The sequence below is a fragment of the Oncorhynchus clarkii genome, chromosome 10 (assembly GCF_045791955.1).
Source record: "Oncorhynchus clarkii lewisi isolate Uvic-CL-2024 chromosome 10, UVic_Ocla_1.0, whole genome shotgun sequence".
NCBI classification, from domain to species: Eukaryota; Metazoa; Chordata; class Actinopteri; order Salmoniformes; family Salmonidae; genus Oncorhynchus; species Oncorhynchus clarkii.
In genome coordinates this window covers 60,404,842-60,426,870 of record NC_092156.1, presented here as the reverse complement: position 1 = coordinate 60,426,870, position 22,029 = coordinate 60,404,842, and the positions used below count along the sequence as shown (strand labels likewise).

The following is a 22,029-nucleotide window of genomic DNA, read 5'->3' as shown; positions in this document are numbered from 1 at the left end:
TGCATCCTACCTCTAGGCCCTACCTGCACACTACCTCTATCCCCTCCCTGCACTCTACCTCTATCCCCTACCAGCACTCTACCTCTATCCCCTACCTGCACCCTAACTCTAGTCCCTACCTCTAGGCCCTACCTGCACCCTACCTCTAGTCCCTACCTCTAGGCACTACCTGCACCCTGCCTCTAGGCCCTACCTGCACCCTACCTCTAGGCACTACCTGCACCCTACCTCTAGGCCCTACCTGCACCCTACCTCTAGGCCCTACCTGCACCCTACCTCTAGGCCCTACCTGCACCCTACCTCTAGGCACTACCTGCACCCTACCTCTAGGCCCTACCTGCACCCTACCTCTAGGCCCTTCCTGCACCCTACCTCTAGGCACTACCTGCACCCTACCTCTAGGTCCTAGCCCCTACATCTTTGGTGTTTACAGTTTTAGGTGTGTAAGCGATAACACAGACATATCTTTGATCAAATTATTCTCTTGCTATATTGAGTGTCTTACCAACACTTTTAATCACAAATACATAATTTCTCTAACCATGAATGAGATTCTGTAAGATCTGAATAAATGGATTAATTTAAGTACAAGTCTATGGTGTTGTATGGTAAAATGATTGAGGGTCATAAGAAGTGAGAGATCTGACTACTATGAGGTGTTGGGGAGTTTTCAACACTTTTCAGTAGCCAGCGTCTGAGACAGCGTTAATTTAACTGTAGTTCATTGTGCTAGAAAGTAAGCATTTCACTGTACTTGTGCATGTGACAATAAAACATGAAACTTGAACCTTGCTGGTGTCACCACACAACAACAGAGTGTTAACAGGAAGTCTGCGTCTCAAATTGCACCGTAGTCCCTATATAGGGCTCTACTTTGGACCAGAACCCACAGGAATAGGGTGCCATTTGGGACACAGGAGTAGAGGGGTGGGCATCTGTATCTGTAAGGACGGGGTGAGAATTACAGGGAGGAGGTGAGATTACATTTCCTATTAAAAGAAGGGAATACCAAATGAGAGAGAGAGAGAGAGCGGGAGAGAGAGATAGAGAGAAGCAACCTAGTCCACACTCTGGTAAGGTTATATTTCAGATTACATTGTGCAAATGTTCCTTTTTTTTGCTTTGCATTCGTTTTTTTAAAGGAGCTATACATTATATACATTACATTGTTGCATTGTAATTTCCGAAAATGTCTTTAATACATCTACGGTAATAGTGGAATGATAGTGTTTCACAATATTTATTTATTGGGGCACACAAAATTGCATTCTAATAGTGCATTCTTCTTATTGGGCAACAAACAACAGACTTTTGTTGCCAAATTGACCGGGGCAAGCAAATCTTTATTTGTCAAATGGGACTGCTGATTGTTCCAGAGGCTGTGGCACTTTACAATCGGTTAGCGCGCAGAGCCACTCAAATTAACAATCCGTCAGGGCTCGGTATTTATAAATCACCAGCCACAGTCAATTTGAGAACAAGAGATTTGTTTTAATGTCATTCATAGCATATTGCTATAGACTATGATCTCAGATAATTTACCTGGTGAAATAAAGGTTAATACAATTGATTTATTTATAAATGCATTTATTTAAAGAAAACCGTTACTGATTGAGTTGTTTGTTTTAAGGAAACGCAGAATCAGAGGAAGCCAAGATGAAGTTTGTCAGCCTGATTGTGATGATGTCACTACTTGGGACAAAAATGGCTTTGACATTCCACAGAAGTACCGGTAAGAGAGTTGCATTGATTACAGTATGTGTTTTGATCAGGGGCACAATTTAGATTTTAGAAGTAAGGAGACATTACTTTTAATTTTTTATTATTATTATATTGTTTTAAATCCAGTCAGATAAACACTCCAAACAGCCTCCCCGACAGCTCGGAGGTGTCCGTATGGTCCTAAAGCAAACCGTTGCCTCATTTAGCAAAAATGCAGTCCCCCCCGTCCCCAGTGAAAGTTGCACCCCTGGTTTTGATGATAGTGCTGAAAGTTTTATTTACATTTTTCATGATGATTATCGACCACACGTTCTAAAAAATAATCTGTTTTAACCCTGAAAATGTGCTTTCCTCTTTCATGTCCAAATGAAAATGAGATGCATTCTTTACACAAATGTAATAACTTACAGTATTTTTTGTTGCAGTAGATGTTATTGGTTATTAGCAGTCATAGACTGAATGTCACACCCATTTACAATGATAGATTATGATCAAATAGTAAAAGCCTAAACTAACACAATACTTTTAATATAATACAATGTTAAAATATGCAGTATATACTAAACAATGACAATATTGAGGCAGCAGGTAGCAGCCTAGTGGTTAGAGAGTTGGGCCAGTAACCGAAAGGTTGCTAGAACGCATGCCTGAGCTAACAAGGTGAACATCTGTTGATCTGCCCCTGAACAAGGCAGTTAACCACACTGTTCCTAGGCCGTCATTGTCAATGAGAATTTGTTCTTAACTGATTTGCCTGGTTAAATAAGAGGTCTTAGATAGGCATTTCTTAGGCCCCTGGGCTATATGGTGTGCGCATTGATCAGTTTAGTGAATTATGGAATGGGAGAGTTTTGTTAGCGGCCTGTGAGTGTCATAGGAATGTTCAGCTTGTGGCTGTTTTCTCAGTACATAAGGTCCCAGGAGAGTAGTGATTCCATCATTGTCCCCTAGGTGGCGATGATGCTCCAGTGTATCTCCAGGATGAGACTGCAGCGTGTGATATGCCCAAAGCCTGTGACCTGAAGAATTATGAAGACTGGTACAGGCTGGGCTCCTACTGCATCAAGTACTTCAAGGCTGCCCTCAACTTCACCGAAGCGGAGGTAAACAACATTCCATATAACAGGAGAACGACATTATAACATGATCAAAGCATGTTACTGCTCTACCTGGAGTCAGTCAGCCTGTCCATTCCAATACAATGGCATTACAGTGATGTGAAGGTTAAACCCAATGTCTTAATTAGAGGTGTCTTCTAATGTATTCATCTTACTCCCACTGGCGGACTTACCATTAGGCAGAAGAGGCAATTGCCTCAGGCCTCACATCATTTGTAGGCCGTCATTGTAAATAAGAATTTGTTCTTAGCTGACTTGCCTAGTTAAATAAAGGTTAAATAAAATAAATAAAATAAAAATCAAGAAGCCTCATGACATGGGCATAATTAAAATAAATAAATATAAATATTTTTCCGCTGAGGCCCCCCCATGCTTTGTTTGAGGCATAATAAATAACAAAGTAAATAAAAAAATCTGCATCAAAATGTGTCTAAACGAGAGATTTCTGTGTTTTTGCATTGCCTTTGTCTCAATCCACCTCATCCGCTGACATTGTCCTTCTACACCGGCGGTGGAAGGTGGCTGAGGTAAAGTTACAGGAGACATCTCGAAAATCTGTCTTCTCACAAAAACGTCTGTAGCGTCCAAACGGTTTGGCCTAGAAAATGTATATGACCCCTCTATGGAAACTTAAAACAGTCATGAACACAAAGGTGTTTCGGTTGCTCTACTGTTCGTCCCCCCACAAGTGTCACGGGACTCGGTAAACGGTAACATGGTAAAAAAGATTAGCATTTTTTCCTGAGCTTTCTTAGTCCTATATCTCTCAGATCTTCCTTTTAATTTAATGTTGACTATATTTTTTTCCATGTATGAATATGTTATTCAATGCATTTCTATGGGCTAATAGCAGTAAGGCCAAATGCAATGTTTCATCAAATTATAACAACACCCCAAAAATTATACTTACAGGGGTCCTAATATTCTAGATCAAATATCGAAATGATCCTTGGTATAACCATCTTAAAACAATTCTATATGTTCACTTAGTAGTAATCTCGCGTTGTCATATGTCCAAATCAAGTCGCTGTCACAACCTCCAGGGTTGTGGAGTAACAGATTACAAAAAAACAGTAACTGTAATCCATTACGTTACCAGCTAAAAGATTGCAATCAGATTACAGATACTTAAAATTTCAGAACCTGGAGGAAAAACGCAATTCTGATTTGTCAGAAGTCTATACACAAAATCGACATGCATCAACTTGTTCTGATCATCAACATCTGACCTTTTTAACCTGTCTCTCCTCTCTGGGGAGGTTCGCGTTGCTTGGGAGGCAGCCACAGTGCATCCGTTATTTAAAGGGGTAGATCAAGCTGACCCATTTCTATTTTGGCCTCTTTATCAAAAGTGTTGAAAAAACGTTGTAAATAATCTACTGACTGGCTTTCTTGACGTCTATAGGATTCTCTCTGGCATCTGGTTTCCGCTCAGGTTATGGATGTGTCACTGCAACCTTAAAGGTCCTCAATGATGTCACCATTGCCCTTGATTCTCAGCAATGTTGTGCTGGGATTTTATTGACTTGGCCAAAGCTTTTGATACGTTAGACCATTCCATTCTTGTGGGCCGGCTAAGGAGTATTGGTGTCTCTGAGGGGTCTTTGGCCTGGTTTGCTAACTACCTCTCTCAAAGAGTGCTGTGTATAAAGTCAGAACATCTGCTGTCTCAGCCACTGCCCTTCACCAAAGTAGTACCACAAGGCTCGATCCAAGGCCCCACACTCTTCTCAATTTACATCAACAACATAGCTCAGGCAGTTGGAAGCTCTCTCATCCATTTATATGCAGATGATACAGTCTTATACTCAGCTGGCCCCTCCACGGATTTTGTGTTAAACTCTCTACAGCAAAGCTTTCTTTGTGTCCATCAAGCTTTCTCGGCCCTTAACCTTGTTCTGAACACGTCCAAAACAAAGGTGATGTGGTTTGGTAAGAAGAATGCCCTTCTTCCCACAGGTGTGATTACTACCTCTGAGGGTTTAGAGCTTGAGGTAGTCACCTCATACAAGTACTTGGGAGTGTGGCTAGACTGTACACTGTCCATCTCTCATATCAAAGCTGCAGGCTAAAGTTAAATCTAGACATGGTTTCCTCTATCGTAATCGCTCGTCTTTCACCCCAGCTGCCAAACTAACCCTGATTAGATGTTCTTTACTATGAGGCTATCAGATTTGTCACCAATGCTTCTTATAGGGCACTGCACTCTATACTCCTCTTTGAACTGGTTGTCTCTGTACACCTGTCGCAAGACCCACTGGTTGATGCATATTCATAAAACCCTCTTAGGCCTCACTCCCCAAGCACGCCTGGTTTTCGACGAGGCCTTTTGACTCGAAGGGGATACAATTCACTTTACTTCCATAAAACGATAGGTGCTGCTGATAATACTGCCATCGTCGTCGAGGCAGAGGACATCTATGTGTAGCCCATATCTGATGCTGGTATGACATGTCATACATGGGCTATTATAGCAAGACAGTGGCGCTGTTTCGCCACTGTAAGGAAATTTGGCAGGTGCACAGCTCAGACGCTGGAATTATTTTGGATAAACGTGCGAAGGTAACCTTCTTTTTGAAGTGATTTGTTTAACAATCAGATAAAACATCATGACTGATTGTGTTCATGGCACATTAAAAGGTAATGCATTTTTATAGTTAAATACCCATGAAAAGAAAATGGTGCATGTGCATAAGAGTGGCCTCTGACTGGCCTCTGCCTTGGGCTCCAAGTCACTACATCAGCACCTGCTTACTCGCTCTCTCTCTCCTTCCTCCCACTTTCTCTTTCTCTCTCACTAATTCATTCTTTCTCTTCCCACCACCTATTTCTCCTCTTCTCTCTCATCCTTCTCAGACACAGTGCAGGTCTGCTGCCCCCGGTGGCCACCTGGTGTCGGTGCATAACAGTCAAGCCAACGACAACCTGCTTTGCGTGGTGATGAAGAACAACCGCAAAAGCCCTCGCATCTGGCTGGGAGGCTTCGAACTCTTCCAGGTAGGAGAGGAAGAGTGATGGATGGAAGGAGTGATTAAGACAGGGCGGATAGTGGGTGGAGGGAAGCAAAGTCATGTGGGAGGAAAGAGTGACATGGGGAAAGAGAGAAGCTTTGCAGCACAACATTTAACATTGAACATATGATTGTCGTAATATCTACATTTACAGTATTCAGACCACTTGACTTTTTACACATTTTGTTACGTTACAGCCATATTCAAAAGTGGATTCAATTGTTTTTTCCCCTCATCAATCTACACACTACCCCATAATGACAAAAACAGTTTTTTAGACAGTTTTGCAAAAAAATTGAAATAACACCTTTACATAAGTATTCAAACCCTTTACTCAGCACCTTGTTGAAGCACCTTTGGCAGCGATTACAGCCTCAAGTCTTCTTGGGTATGATGCTACAAGCTTGGCACATCTGTGTTTGGGGAGTTTCTCCCATTCTTCTCTGGAGATCCTCTCAGGCTCTGTCAGGTTGGATGGGGAGCGTCGCTACACAGCTATTTTCAGGTCTCTCCAAAGATGTTCGATCGGGTTCAAGTCCGGGCTCTGGCTGGGCCACTCAAGGACATTCAGAGACTGGTTTTCATCAAGGATCTTTCTGTAGTTTGCTCCGTTCATATTTCCCTCGATCCTGACTAGTCCCCCAGTCCCTGCTGATGAAAACATCCCCACAGCATGATGCTGCTACCACCATGCTTCACGGTAAGGATAGTATTGGCCAGGTGATGAGTGGTGCCTGGTTTCCTCCAGACGTGACGCATTGCATTCAGGTCAAAGAGTTCAATCTTGGTTTCATCAGACCAGATAATCTTGTTTCTCATGGTCTGGGAGTCCTTTAGGTGCCTTTTGGCAAACTCCAAGCGGGCTGTCATGTGCCTTTTACTGAGGAGTGGCTTCCGTCTGGTCACTCTACCATAAAGGTGCTGCAGAGATGGTTGTCCTTCTGGAAGGTTCTCCCATCTTCACAGAGAAACTCTGGTCAGAGTGACCATCGGGTTCTTGGTCCCCTCCCCTCAGGTTGGCTGGGCGGACAGCTCTAGGAAGAGACTTGGTGGTTCCAAACTTCTTCCATTTAAGAATGTTGGAGGCCACTGTGTTCTTGAGGACCTTCAATGTTGCAGACACTTTTTGGTACCCTTCACCAGATCTGTGCCTCGACACAATCCTGTCTCATAGCTCTATGGAAAATTCCTTTGACCTCAAGTGGGAACTTATATAGATAAGTGTGTGCCTTTCCAAATAATGTCCAATCAATTGATTTTACCACAGGTAGACTCCAATCAAAATGTAAAAGCGTCTCAAGCATGATCAATGTAAGCAGGATGCACCAGAGCTCAAATTTCGAATCTCCTAGCAAATGGTCTGATTATTTATGTAAGTAAGGTATTTCTGTTTTATATTTTTAATACATTTGCAAAAATGTACAAAAAACTGTTTTCGCTTTGTCATTATGTGTGTAGATTGATGAGGAAAATGTTTTATTTAATAAATTTTAGAATAAGGCTGTAACATAACAAAAAATGGAAAAAGTGAAGGAGTCAGAATACTTTCCAAATGCACTTTACATTTGTTTTTATCACCTCCGGTCTTTCTATCACTCCCCTCTCTCTTCTTCTATCCACATTTATATCACTCCCCGCTTTCTACCTCTATCCACATTTATATCACTCCCCTCTCTCTTCTTCTATCCACATTTATATCACTCCCCTCTCTCTTCTTCTATCCACATTTATATCACTCCCCTCTCTCTTCTTCTATCCACATTTATATCACTCCCCTCTCTCTTCTTCTATCCACATTTATATCACTCCCCTCTCTCTTCTTCTATCCACATTTATATCACTCCCTCTCTCTTCTTCTATCCACATTTATATCACTCCCTCTCTCTTCTTCTATCCACCTTTATATCACTCCCTCTCTCTTCTTCTATCCACATTTATATCACTCCCTCTCTCTTCTTCTATCCACATTTATATCACTCCCCGCTTTCTACCTCTATCCACATTTATATCACTCCCCTCTCTCTTCTTCTATCCACATTTATATCACTCCCCTCTCTCTTCTTCTATCCACATTTATATCACTCCCCTCTCTCTTCTTCTATCCACATTTATATCACTCCCTCTCTCTTCTTCTATCCACATTTATATCACTCCCTCTCTCTTCTTCTATCCACATTTATATCACTCCCCGCTTTCTACCTCTATCCACATTTATATCACTCCCTCTCTCTTCTTCTATCCACATTTATATCACTCCCCTCTCTCTTCTTCTATCCACATTTATATCACTCCCCTCTCTCTTCTTCTATCCACATTTATATCACTCCCTCTCTCTTCTTCTATCCACATTTATATCACTCCCCGCTTTCTACCTCTATCCACATTTATATCACTCCCTCTCTCTTCTTCTATCCACATTTATATCACTCCCCGCTTTCTACCTCTATCCACATTTATATCACTCCCCTCTCTCTTCTTCTATCCACATTTATATCACTCCCCGCTTTCTACCTCTATCCACATTTATATCACTCCCTCTCTCTTCTTCTATCCACATTTATATCACTCCCCTCTCTCTTCTTCTATCCACATTTATATCACTCCCCTCTCTCTTCTTCTATCCACATTTATATCACTCCCTCTCTCTTCTTCTATCCACATTTCTCTCTCTACCTCCTTCTCTCAGTCTGGTAAGTTTGTGTGGACTGACGGCTCCAGCTGGAACTTTGAAGCGTGGACCCCTGGGGAGCCCATCTCCCGCTGGACGAGCCGCGAGGACTGTGTGGAGATGAACTGGAGCAGTAAGAGATGGAGGGGGGGGGGGGGGGGATGTATGGTTTTTAGTTTTTACATATGTGTTTGTTTTCACCTACCTTAGTTGAATGCACTGGCTAACAGCTGAAATGACAAAAACGTGAAAGAAACATTTCTTTGAAGGTGGTGGGAAGAGATGGTATTTTGAACTCACATTTGAACTTCTGTTTGTCTCTCTGTTCTCTCTGTGTGTTTGTTCTCTATCGCCAAGAAATTGGTAAATGGAACGACCACACGTGTTTCACCAAGAAGAGCTACGTGTGCTCCTTCAAGAACAGAGTTTGAGGACGAATATCCACGCTCACATACTTAGTATGAAGCAGCAATGTATTGGGCATGCTTTCTCCAGTGTTGTGTTGGTATAGACTGTGTGTCTGTCTGTTTAACACCAACCCAGTCCCCTGCTCCTCTCTCTTGGGTTGTGACCGAAATGACACCCTGTTCCCTATAGAGTGCACTACTTTTGACCAGAGCCCCACGGGCCCCCTGGTCAAAGTAGTGCACTATAAAGGATAAGGTGTCATTTTGGACTCAACCTGCTCCTTTCCCCAACGACCCCAACCCACAGATCTCCCACGGTGAAACCAAACCACATAGAGATGTGCCTGCTTTTAGCAAACTGAAAAATGCATTAAAAAATATATATAAATAAAGAGTGTTAAGCAAGTAAACAACTAGAGTTTTTGTTTGTCTGTTCCTAGCAGGATTTGAGTTTCTGGCAGAATCAAACCAGAATCAAAATGTAAGTCACATACTTTTATTTAAGTAGTGGGTAGACTTTCATACTTTGTAGATGTAGGAGTTCAAATACAATAGTCCATGCAGAGTTAACGATTACACATACAACCTCCACTATGAAAATATTACAGGTAAATTACAGGTTCATGTGAAATATAAGGAATATTACAATGCTATATATACATGCATTCTCTATCCAGAGGGAAGTCTCCCCTAGATACAGATCTAGGATCAGCTTCCCTTTCCCCAATCCTAACCATAACCTTTAGGGGGGAAAATTTTTAAACTGATCCAAGATTAGGGTCTATGGGCAATGTCACCCTAAACCTACATTTGCAGCCAAACTTTCCAAATTGCCACCACCCACCCCTTTCCCCCTCAAACACTCCATTCCATTGGCTGTCCGTTAGCCGTATTGCCCAATGGAAAAGGCCCCTGAGTCGTTTGACTGCTTCTCTACTCCAATGAACTCCCTACTCCGATACAGCCCATTGCTGGATAAGGAGTTCTCGATCTGCGTGTCTGACACCTAATGGAGTAATGGTAGATTGGGGGGAGAGAGAAAATTACTTTATTGAATTTTATACACTTGAAGAACATGAGGAGCACATCACAGTCAAGCGACTCCTATTTTCCACTTAAGTCAAATTTTCAGTTAGTCTCTAGTTGATATTAAAGCATGATTTAAGTGGAAGTTAGGATTTTACCCTTAGATTCAACTATTCCTCTGGGCCGTATGTATCAACTCTCAGAGTAGGCTTACTGATTTAGAATCAGTTTTGCCTATTAGATCACAATGAATAAGATCATGGGACAGGGGTAAACTGATCCTAGATCAGCACTCCTACTCTGAGATGCGGCCTCAGGCCTGCAAAGGCTGATATCTATATCACAGTTAGCAGGGTTGGTGTCACGCCTCAAACTTTACCTCCTCAAACTTCTTGGCCTTGTATTGCTCTGCTCCCTTCAGGAAGTTCAAGAGTATGATGTCACAAAGCACGGTGCCCTGGAACCAATCCAAGGCAGAGAAAGAAAACAAGGTTTGTGGAATAGAATATAATGGGATTGAAGAAATGAGGGGAGAAGAAAGAAAAGAAGAGAATAACTATTTTCCACAGAAATAACTTCATTTGGGGAGACAGAGACACATATGACACAAAGACATTTTCGAACTAGTCTACAGAGACTGTGTGGATAATATTATTATAAAGTTAAGAGACTGAAGGTGGAACAGATATGTTTTAATTTAAAACTAGCCTAGAGACGATGTGGATACTTTGTGGATAGAAAGTAGCAACTGAAAAGAAGGGCTCACCACTCCAACTGACGTAAAGGCAGCTACCATGTTGATCAGAGTCGGGATCATGTTAAACTTCCCTGCCTGTAACAAACAAATCAAGTACTTTACAGAAGTAAACACACGCACACACAATCAACCACACACACCCAACCACACAACCAACCAACCAACCAAACAACCAACCAACCAACCAACCAACCACACACACACACACACACACACACACACACACACACACACAGACACACACACAAGCAGACATACATAAGACCCCCCCTCATCTAAATAACACATGCAGTGGGGAGAACAAGTATTTGAAACACTGACGATTTTGCAGGTTTTCCTACTTACAAAGCATGTAGAGGTCTGTAATTTTTATCATAGGTACACTTCAACTGTGAGAGACGGAATCTAAAACAAAAATCCAGAAAATCACATTGTATGATTTTTAAGTAATTAATTTGCATTTTATTGCATGACATAAGTATTTGATACATCAGAAAAGCAGAACTTAATATTTGGTACAGAAACCTTTGTTTGCAATTACAGAGATCATACGTTTCCTGTAGTTCTTGACCAGGTTTGCACACACTGCAGCAGGGATTTTGGCCCACTCCTCCATACAGACCTTCTCCAGACCCTTCAGGTTTCGGGGCTGTCGCTGGGCAATACAGACTTTCAGCTCCCTCCAAATATTTTTTATTGGGTTCAGGTCTGGAGACTGGCTAGGCAACTCCAGGACCTTGAGATGCTTCTTACGGAGCCACTCCTTAGTTGATCTGGCTGTGTGTTTCAGGTCGTTGTCATGCTGGAAGACCCAGGCACGACCCATCTTCAATGCTCTTACTGAGGGAAGGAGGTTGTTGGCCAAGATCTCGCGATACATGGCCCCATCCATCCTCCCCTCAATACGGTGCAGTCCTCCTGTCCCCTTTGCAGAAAAGCATCCCCAAAGAATGATGTTTCCACGTCCATGCTTCACGGTTGGGATGGTGTTCTTGGGGTTGTACTCATCCTTCTTCTTCCTCCAAACATGGCGAGTGGAGTTTAGACCAAAAAGCTATATTTTTGTCTCATCAGACCACATGACCTTCTCCCATTCCTCCTCTGGATCATCCAGATGGTCATTGGCAAACTTCAGACGGGCCTGGACATGCGCTGGCTTGAGCAGGGGGACCTTGCGTGCGCTGCAGGATTTTAATCCATGACGGCATAGTGGGTTACCAATGATTTCTTTGAGACTGTGGTCCCAGCTCTCTTCAGGTCATTGACCAGGTCCTGCCGTGTAGTTCTGGGCTGATCCCTCACCTTCCTTATGATCATTGATGCCCCACAAGGTGAGATCTTGCATGGAGCCCGAGACAGAGGGTGATTGACCGTCATCTTGAACTTCTTCCATTTTCTAATAATTGCGCCAACAGTTGTTGCCTTCTCACCATGCTGCTTGCCTATTGTCCTGTAGCCCATCCCAGCCTTGTGCAGGTCTAAACTTTTATCCCTGATGTCCTTACACAGCTTCCTGGTCTTGACCATTGTGGAGAGGCTGGAGTCTGTTTGATTGAGTGTGTGGACAGGTGTCTTTTATACAGGTAACACGTTCAAACAGGTGCAGTTAATACAGGTAATGAGTGGAGAACAGGAGGGCTTCTTAAAGAAAAAAGGTCTGTGAGAGCCGGAATTCTTACTGTTTGGTATGTGATCAAATACTTATGTCATGCAATAAAATGCAAATTAATTACCTAAAAATCATACAATGTGATTTTCAGGATTTTTTTTCAGATTCCGTCTCTCACAGTTGAAGTGTACCTATGATAAAAATTACAGACCTCTACGTGCTTTGTAAGTAGGAAAACCTGCAAAATCGGCAGTGTATCAAATAGGGTTAAGGTGGACCCACATAGGCAATTAGACTCATGCAAACCACAGACATACATGTTCTCACACAGACACATGTGTGCTCACACACACATACATACACATACAAACACACACTTCCTCTTATACTCTAATCATCCCCCATCACACAGAAACACACACAAAGCATTAAAAACACTCACATTTCCATTGACCAGCACATCAAACCTGATGGCATAGGCCTTGAGCAGAGTACGGTAATCTGTCCCGTTGTCCATCTTGTAATACTTAGCATACCTATCAGCACAACATGGACAGAGAGGAAGGACATGAGCAATGCACATGGCTTGTACCAGGGGGACATGCCTCTCAGGGCTCACCATACAGATACACAGTGGTGGAAAGTACCCAATTGTCATACTTGAGTAACAGTAAAGATACCTTGATAGAAAATGATTCAAGTAAAAGTGAACGTCACCCAGTGAAATCCTACTCGATTAAAAGTATATAAGTATTTGGTTTTAAATATACTCAAGTATCAAAAGTAAAAGTAGAAATCATTTCAAATTCCTTATATTAAACAAACCAGACAGCATGAAATGATGGATACCCAGGGGGACGCTCCAACACTCAGACATCATTTACAAAGGAAGCATGTGTTTAGTGAGTCCACCAGATCAGAGGCAGTAGGGATGACCGGTGATGTTCTTTTGATCGGTGTGTGAAGTAGACCATTTTCCTGTGCTGCTAAGCATTCAAAATGCAATGAGTACTTTTGGTTGTCAGGGAAAATGTATTGAGTAAAAAGTACATCATTTTCTTTAGGAATGTACAGTGTAGTGCAGTAAAAGTAAAAGTAGTCAAAAATAGTAAAGCAAAGTACAGATACCCCTTTAAGTAGTACTTAAAGGGGTATCAGAAAAATGTATCATCATGAATAAGGAACTATGAAAATAGTTCAAATAAACCCTATTCCATCTATGAAAACGTTTGTCACGGAAATAGATTATTTGCAGTTTGACACAGATAAAACGGAGGTCATTTACACTAAATCCATTAATAATAGGGATATTTTAGGTGTGTCACCTAATTATTCTTTTTTTTCATACAAAAAAAGGTTGACAATCACTGATCTAGCTTAAAGCCATTTACTAACCATTGGCAACCCAATTTGAAGAAGAAGACAAGGCTCTGATTATTGACTAATCGCTCCCAACCCATAGGAATCCCCACCCATTTGACTACTTTAAAATGGTGGAAGTCCTCAATGGCAGTGTCCATGCAAAAAACGGGTTATATCAATCTAGAGCTCTTTATGCATCTCTATAGGGCTCACTCTCTAAAGGCCAGAGGTTAGAGGTCAGAGGTCATGGCTACCTGAAGTTGTACCCGGGAGAGACGCTGTTCTTCTCTGACATGGCGTCCAGCCGGGTGAAGGAGTAGGAGGGGTTACACTCATCCTCTGACTTGTCCAGGTCACACATCCAGCCGATCTTTATACCTATTACCCCTCCCTGTAGGAAGTGGTTGACATATATTTAGAAAATCTCTTTGCTACTTTGTGAGAGTGGGAAAAAGACAGAATATGAATGTAGCCTAAAGGGGAAGGAGTGAATATAGCCGAAGGGGAGGAAAAAGAGAGAAAGAGAGCATAATATGTGAGTATATAAAAGACTAGTATGGATGGAAAGAACTGTGGATAGAAATGACAGGAGGCTGCTAATAATGGTCGGAACGGAGCAACTGAAATGGAATCAAACACCTGGAAACGTGTTTGATGTATTTGATACCATTACACTAATTCTGCTACAGTTATTAACACCAGCCTGTTCTCCCCAATTAAGTAAATATACTAGTATGAATAAACCCAGCAAAAAAATAAACGAGAGAGGGAGGGACCGGGCAGGCACCGTGTTATGCTGTGGAGCGCACGGTGTCTCCAGTGCGGGTGGATAGCCCGGTGTGGTACATTCCAGCTCCTCGTTTCCGGCCGGGCTAGAGTGGGCATCGAGCCAGGTAAGTTTGGGCAGGCTCGGTGCTCAAGAGCTCCAGTGCACCTGCACGGTCCGGTCTATCCAGTGCCACCTACACGCACCAGCCCTCCGGTGGCAGCCCCCCGCACCAGGCTTCCTGTGCATGTCCAGAGCCCAGTACTCCCTGTTTCTCCTCCCCGCACTCGCCCTGAGGTGCGTGTCCTCGGCCCAGTACCACCAGTGCCGGCACCACGCACCAGGCCTACAGTGCGCCTCGTCTGTCCAGAGCTGCTAGAGTCTCCCGCCTGTCCAGAGCTGCCATAGTCTCCCGCCTGTCCAGAGCTGCCAGAGTCTCCCGCCTGTCCAGAGCTGCCAGAGCCGCCAGTCTGCAAGGAGCCGCCAGAGCCGCCAGTCTGCAAGGAGCCGCCAGAGCCGCCAGTCTGCAAGGAGCCGCCAGAGCCGCCAGTCTGCAAGGAGCCGCCAGAGCCGCCAGTCTGCAAGGAGCCGCCAGAGGGTACTGTCACGTCCTGACCATAGTTCTTTTGTGTTTTCCTTGTTTTAGTGTTGGTCAGGACGTGAGCTGGGTGGGCATTCTATGTTGTGTGTCTAGTTTGTCCGTTTCTATGTATGGCCTGAAATGGTTCTCAATCAGAGGCAGGTGTTAGTCATTGTCTCTGATTGGGAACCATATTTAGGTAGCTTGTTTTGTGTTGGGGTTTGTGGGTGGTTGTTTCCTGTCTTTGTGTTCTCTGCACCAGATAGGACTTTTCCGGGTTTTGCCACATTTGTTGTTTTTGTAATTATGTTCATGTTTAGTTTCTCATATTAAAAACCATGAACTCTAACCACGCTGCATTTTGGTTCTCCTCTTCTTCGACGGAAGAAAACCGTAACACCCATGCTTGTGAAACATACACAATTAATGAACACGCACCTGTGGAACGGTTGTTAAGACACAAACAGCTTACAGACGATAGGCAATTAAGTTCACAGTTATGAAAACTTAGGACACTAAAAAGGCCTTTCTACTGACTCTGAAAACACCAAAATAAGAGTGGGGTAACATCTCACAGCAAGAACTGGCAAATCTGGTGTAGTCCATGTGGAAGAGATTACTTTTATTTTTGATTTTGACCCCCCTTTGTTCAGGGACACATTATTCCATTTCTGTTAGTCACATGTCTGTGGAACTTATTCAGTTCATGTCTCAGTTGTTGAATATTGATATGTTTATATGTTAAGTTTGCTGAAAATAAAGGCAGTTGACAGTGAGATTACTTTTTTTTTTTTGCTGAGTTTTTGTACCTGGGAGTGAAACACTGTACCTTCTGTGCCAGAGTGGTGAAGTTCTGGTGTGCATAGCGGATGACGTCCCCCACCCTGAAGATGGGGCAGTAGGTGTTGTTCTCATGGTCAAAGTTACACGCCTTGATGTACTGAGGGGTGATGGTTGGCAGGAAGTTACCCCTGAGACACACACACATACACACACAAACATGAGAGAGAGGAGACCAGTTAGAGTTAAATTATCGCTATAAATTATCGTAATCACCAATGTCTTCATCATTGTCATCGGCATCTTCATCAACAACATCATTATCATCAACATCATTATCATTATCAAAATCATTATCAACATCATTATCAACACCATCCTAAAAATCATTATCACCATCAACATCATTATTAGCATTAATATCATTATCATCACCATCATTAACATCATTATCAACATCACCATCATTATCATCATCAACAACATCATTATCTTCATCATCTTCAACATTATTACCATTATCATTATCATCATCATCATCAACAACATCATTATCATCATCATCCTCACTTGGTGAAGTTGAAGAAGGGGAAACGAATGCTGTTCTTGATGAAGATGGTGAAGTTCTCCACCTCCATCATAGGATGCCTGAGGGAAGGTCAGAAAGAGAATCATGTTCCTTCATCAACACTCAAACACACTCGCACACACACGGTTACCCACGTCTTGATGTAGTCGATCTCCGCCTGGCACCAGCCTCTGATCTCACAGGTATTAAGGGTGTCGTTGAAACGTACACACCTGCCCGTCGGAAGACCTGAGGAAGAGAGGGAGGGAAAAGAGAGAGGAAGAAGAAGAGAGGATATAAGACACAGAAAAGGGGAGGACGGATAGGGACAATAAATGACAAAGATCAAACCATTATTCTGGGAGAAACGGTTTGGCAAATTCTGTAACATCTTCTGTCTTCTTAAGAACATACAATAAGAAAAGGAAGAGAAAAAGTTGATCAGAAAAAGAGGAGAAACCTCACCATTTCCCCCAGGCTTGTTGAGGAACTTAGTGCAGTTGTTGTCGTGCGTACACTTGTATTTCATCTCACTCTGTGTATCACACATAGTACAGAGTTAGAGTAACACACAGAGGCAGACGGACGGACAGACAGACAGACATCGAGACAGACAGAGAGAGAGAGACAGACAGAGAGACAGACAGAGCCAGGCAGACAGAAAGAGACAGAGAGAGAGAGATAGAGCATGTGTCGGGGGGGGGGGGGGGGGGGGGGGGGGGACGACACCACAGAGGGCCAATGGGAGAGTAGGTGTGAGGGGTCTCACTTCAGGACAGTATCCCTGCACCTGATTCTCTGTGGTGATGAGTTTGGTGATGATGCAGAACACAGAGGCCCCCTGTCAGACCACACACACAAACACACACACAATAAAAAAAACACTCCCATTTTTATTGACCAGCACATCAGGCCTGATGTCATAATCTACACATACCTAGGTATCAATATTTGGTGTCCATTTTAAGTATTAAGTGATGTTCACAGGGCTTTTAACAAATACATTACCCACAAAGAGCTTACAACAATCCAGATATAAACAAAGATTGAGCAAGCAGGGGAGACAGAGGCTATACAACAACTATACATGGCTCCTTGGGCTGTCTATCAATGCCAATTGCCAACATTAACATAAGGAATCCAAAAATCTCAGACCATAGTTTGTGTGTGTGTGTGTGTGTTGCCTGTCGGTGTGTGTGTCCTGTGTGTGTGAGTGCGTGCTTGGGTACCTACGTGTGCATGTGTGTGTGTCTGTGTGTGCGTGCGTGCACGCGTACAGATGCTTGCGTGTGTTAGTGCGTTACCTGAGAGGGGGTGACGTACTCAGCTACGTCCATGACTCTGTTGTTGTATAGTCCAAATCCTTTGACTTTGGTCATGACCGACGACTCTATAGCCGTGTCTCTGATCTGGTACGCCTTCTCATACACAAACACCCACCTAAGAGAGGTGCAGGAGAGGAGAGGAAGGAGGAGAGAGAAGAAGAGAGAGACGGGTTGAGATAACACAATGGGAAAATCATTCAATCCCGTTTTCCCGTCTCTTTCTGTCACGTATAGAGTACTAATGAATGATCTATGAGTCTTTAAAGACAAGCCTTTTATTGGGCTGAAAGAGATCCTAATTAACAAACAAGAGATTTATAAGATTCAGCTCCATAAGCACAAGACTTTGAAAAGATGTCAAGTTGAAAAGACGTTAAAAAGACATCTGTTTGGTTAAAAAGAAGTTGAACATACATAAAGTCTTTCTTATGAGAAATGTGCACCTGACTGGAACTATGCGGAGACCTTTTTCCTGTTTCTCCATTGAAAAGACGTTGAAAAGACGTTGAAAAGACGTCTTTCAACCAAGTCCTCTCACTGGGAGGTCCAAAATGTGAGTGATAGAGCGATACTACTGACCCGATGAAGTAGGTGATGATGAGGAGCTGTACGACGCGGTTGATGATCCCGATGGTCCAGCTCTTCACCACCACCGACTTGGTGGTCTCGTAGGTGAAGAAGTCCGTGATACACGTCCACATCCTGACGTCGAGGCAACCCGGGACACCCAATAAATCCAACTTGTGTCTGTCTGTCAGTGACCCAAAGTCACAGCAAACAATCCACAGAATGCCTCTTCAGAGAGTATGTGAGACTTAGGTACACCCCCAAAAAACTACATGCGAATCCCAAGATTCCAAGATTCCAAGATAAAACACAGTTATTTCTTCCAAAAAAGCAATCTGATCATTGTCTTTGCTTCTTTCAAAAAGGTTCAAGTAACAGACTTCAATGTCACTGGTGAAATAGTGAAATTGTAAACATCCTTACTCTCTCCCTCTCCATCTCTCTCTCCAGCTCTCTCTCCATCTCTTTCTTTACCCCTCTCTCTCCATCTCTCTATCTCATCTCTCTCTCTCTTTCTCTTTCTGCTTATTGTCTTTCCTCCATTTATCAGATTGACTCTCTCGGCAATGTCTCTCAACCCCTCTATCTTTCTTTCTCCTCTTCTGCTTCCCCTAATACACACACCCACACATGCACACATACACACACTATTTGACATCCATTACACCCCAAATCACATCAGATGAATGACATTTCACTTAAATCTAACGGAAGTTATCTATATCTAAGTATGAACATCTGCATTGAGCTGGTCACTTACACAGAGATCCTTTGAAATTACTACATTCTATAAGTAATTTTATGGCAATTTATGACAAATGACCAGGGGGAATATTGGATCCTGGCCAAGAAGGAGGAAGTAGACAGACCCCGCCCCCGTCACTCAACCTCTCCAATCCACAAAGCAGGGACACTTAGATTTTTTATTATTATTGACTAAATCCACTAACTCAATCTGTGATAACCCTTTACTGGATGGAGGGAGGGAGGGAAGGAGAGAGATGGAGGGAGAGTGGAACAATGAGGGAGGAAGTGATTGAGGGAGGGGTGGGGGAATAGGTTTGACAGAGAGTTAGTACACACACACACACACATACACTTAAACACATACACACACTGAAACACACAGTAAAAGATGGAGAAAAACACTTGAGAGTTAAGGAAGAGGAGATTAATTTCCTGAGTGATGCCAGTCAGTCTGTCAGCATCCTCAGTAAAAGTACAAAGTAAAATACAATCCCATAACAATCAATGACAGACCCAATGCACGCACCCTCAAGCGCACACGCACACACTAACATTTAAAGAGCAGTAACCTTGATTGTTAATTTCCTCATCTGTTGTCTTTGACCCTTGACCTGAGGTCTAGAAGTCCATGACCAAAGCTACTGCATGTATGTTATATAGATCCATTTTTATATACATTGATTTTACCCGATGTTTCAACTGTGTCTGCATCCAAAATGGCACCCTATTCCCTATATAAGGCCCTACTTTTGACCAGGGTCCATTGGTCAAAAGTAGTGCACTAGGAAGGGAATAGGGTGCCATTTGGGATGCAGCCCTGGTCTTTTACCATGCTCATCGAAAGATGAACATATAACCTAACGTACGGCTCCACCACTTGTACCTGCCACTCTGTACCTCCTGGACTCTGAACGGGTGTTGACCTTTTGCCTGTCCACGACCATTCTCTTGCCTACCCCTTTTGGATTAATAAACATCTAAGACTCTGCCTTCTGTGTCTACATCTGGGTCTCGCCTTGTGCCCTGATAGTTGCCCTTTAATAATGAATAATAATTGATTGGATTTATATGGCCTTTTTCCATAGACTGAAGACAGTAGACTAGAGATTAAGGCAGTATCTCTGGATTTTACATATGTATACATTATAATATATTTTAATTGTGTAGCGCTTTTCATTCTGGACTTGTCTCAAAGGTCTACGGAGGGGAAAAAATATATTTATATTCAATAAAACAACACAAATTTAGAATTAAGGCAGGTAAAATAGCAATAATGGGCTAGGTGCTAAATATCGTCAGCGTAGCAGTGGAAGTTGTTATAATCTCTGAGGATTTGGCTGTGAGGGAGCCTGTCAATTAATAACAGGATAAGCCCCAGCACTGACACCTGTGGGACGCCACATGTGACTGCAGACTCCTCTGAATCTGAGTTTCTCCCATTCTTCTCTGCAGATCCTCTCAAGATCTGTCAGGTTGGATGGGGAGCATCACTGCACAGCTGTTTTCAGGTCTTTCCAGAGATATTCAATCGGGTTCAAGTCCGGACTCTGGTTGGACCATTCAAGGATATTCAGAGAATTTCCCGAAGCCACTCCTGCATTGTCTTGGCTGTGTGCTTAGGGTCGTTGTCCTGTTGCAAGGTGAACCTTCACCTCAGTCTCCGGTCCTGAGCACTCTGGAGCAGGTTTTCATAAAAGTTTTCATTCGTCTTTCCCTCGATCCTGACTAGTCTCCCAGTCCCTGCCACTGAAAAACACCCCCACAGCATGATGCTGCCACCAACATGCTTCACCACACCATGCAATGTTTCCTCCAGACGTGATGATTGGCATTCAGGCCAAAGAGTTCAATCTTGGTTTCATCAGACCAGAGAATCTTGTTTCTCATGGTCTGAGAGTCCTTTAGGTGCCTTTTGACAAACTCCAAGCAGGCTGTCATGTGCCTTTTAGTGAGGAGTGGCTTCCGTTTGGCCACTACCACAAAGGCCTGATTGGTGGTGCTGCAGAGATGGTTGTCCTTCTGGAAGGTTCTCCCATCTCCACAGAGGAACTCTGGAGCTCTTTCAGAGTGACCATCGGGTTCTTGGTCACCGCCCTGACCAAGGTCCTTCTTCCCAAATTGCTTAGTTTTGCCCAGGTGTCCAGCTCTAGGAAGAGTCTTGGTTGTTCCAACGTCTTCCATTTAAAAATGGTGGAAGCCACTGTGTTCTTGGGGACCTTCAATGCTGCAGACATTTATGGGTACCCAGCTCCACGATCACCCTTGCAAACATCCAAGCACACTTGACGTAACTTCCGGTCACAACTTGTAGACTTGTTGTTTACGTGCTGCTGTGCGGTTTGTTGCTAAACTTACTTTTCTACCTGCTAACTTTACAGTTTTTACTTTTTAATTACCATTTTATATTTGAAATCTCGCTCAACTTTTTTCATTCAACTTTTTCACCCCGGACGCTTTATCTGGACGTGGTTTGTCAGGACCTCCACCAGCCGAAGCAAAGTAGTAACATTAACATGATGCTTTATCTGGACGTGGTTTGTCAGGACCTCCACCAGCCGAAGCTAAGTATTAACATTAACATGATGCTTTATCTGGACGTGGTTTGTCAGGACCTCCACCAGCCGAAGCTAAGTATTAACATTAACATGATGCTTTATCTGGACGTGGTTTGTCAGGACCTCCACCAGCCGAAGCTAAGTATTAACATTAACATGATGCTTTATCTGGACGTGGTTTGTCAGGACCTCCACCAGCCGAAGCTAAGTATTAACATTAACATGATGCTTTATCTGGACGTGGTTTGTCAGGACCTCCACCAGCCGAAGCTAAGTATTAACATTAACATATGGGAGAACTATCACCCTTTGTCGAGGATAGGTGTGCTGCTAGCCCAGCTTCAGATTCAATCGTTAGGCAAGGGTAATTTAAGTCTAGGAAAGTATGAAACAGTGACTGTGCCACAAACAACTACAGATAGTAGTATAAATCCCCAACACAGTCCGGACAATTTTTCCAT

At 43.1% G+C, this 22,029-nt stretch overlaps 2 protein-coding genes across 3 annotated transcripts; one reads left to right on the top strand and one right to left on the bottom strand.

Annotated features, from left to right (window-relative positions):
• Positions 1–847: 847 nt before the first annotated feature.
• LOC139419690 (lectin-like) lies at positions 848–9,339 on the top strand. Of its 2 annotated transcripts, none has more exons than XM_071169674.1 (6): positions 848–1,073; positions 1,631–1,732; positions 2,674–2,825; positions 5,697–5,837; positions 8,538–8,652; positions 8,877–9,339. In XM_071169674.1, exons 1-6 carry the CDS (start codon positions 1,013–1,015, stop codon positions 8,948–8,950), a joined length of 645 nt encoding a protein of 214 aa, XP_071025775.1. In that variant the 5' UTR covers positions 848–1,012; the 3' UTR covers positions 8,951–9,339. The 2 variants fall into 2 exon arrangements, with proteins under 2 accessions (XP_071025775.1, XP_071025776.1); XM_071169675.1 differs by having other exon boundaries at positions 1,026–1,073; positions 1,640–1,732; positions 8,877–9,336.
• A 470-nt stretch (positions 9,340–9,809) lies between these two features.
• On the bottom strand, positions 9,810–22,029 carry LOC139419689 (P2X purinoceptor 3-like). Its single transcript, XM_071169673.1, has 13 exons — positions 22,010–22,029; positions 18,279–18,401; positions 17,679–17,814; positions 17,144–17,215; positions 16,840–16,909; positions 16,530–16,623; positions 16,377–16,454; positions 15,856–15,997; positions 13,935–14,071; positions 12,761–12,854; positions 10,719–10,784; positions 10,332–10,409; positions 9,810–9,932 (listed from the first exon to the last, which is right to left on the bottom strand). Exons 1-13 carry the CDS (start codon positions 22,027–22,029, stop codon positions 9,810–9,812), a joined length of 1,233 nt encoding a protein of 410 aa, XP_071025774.1.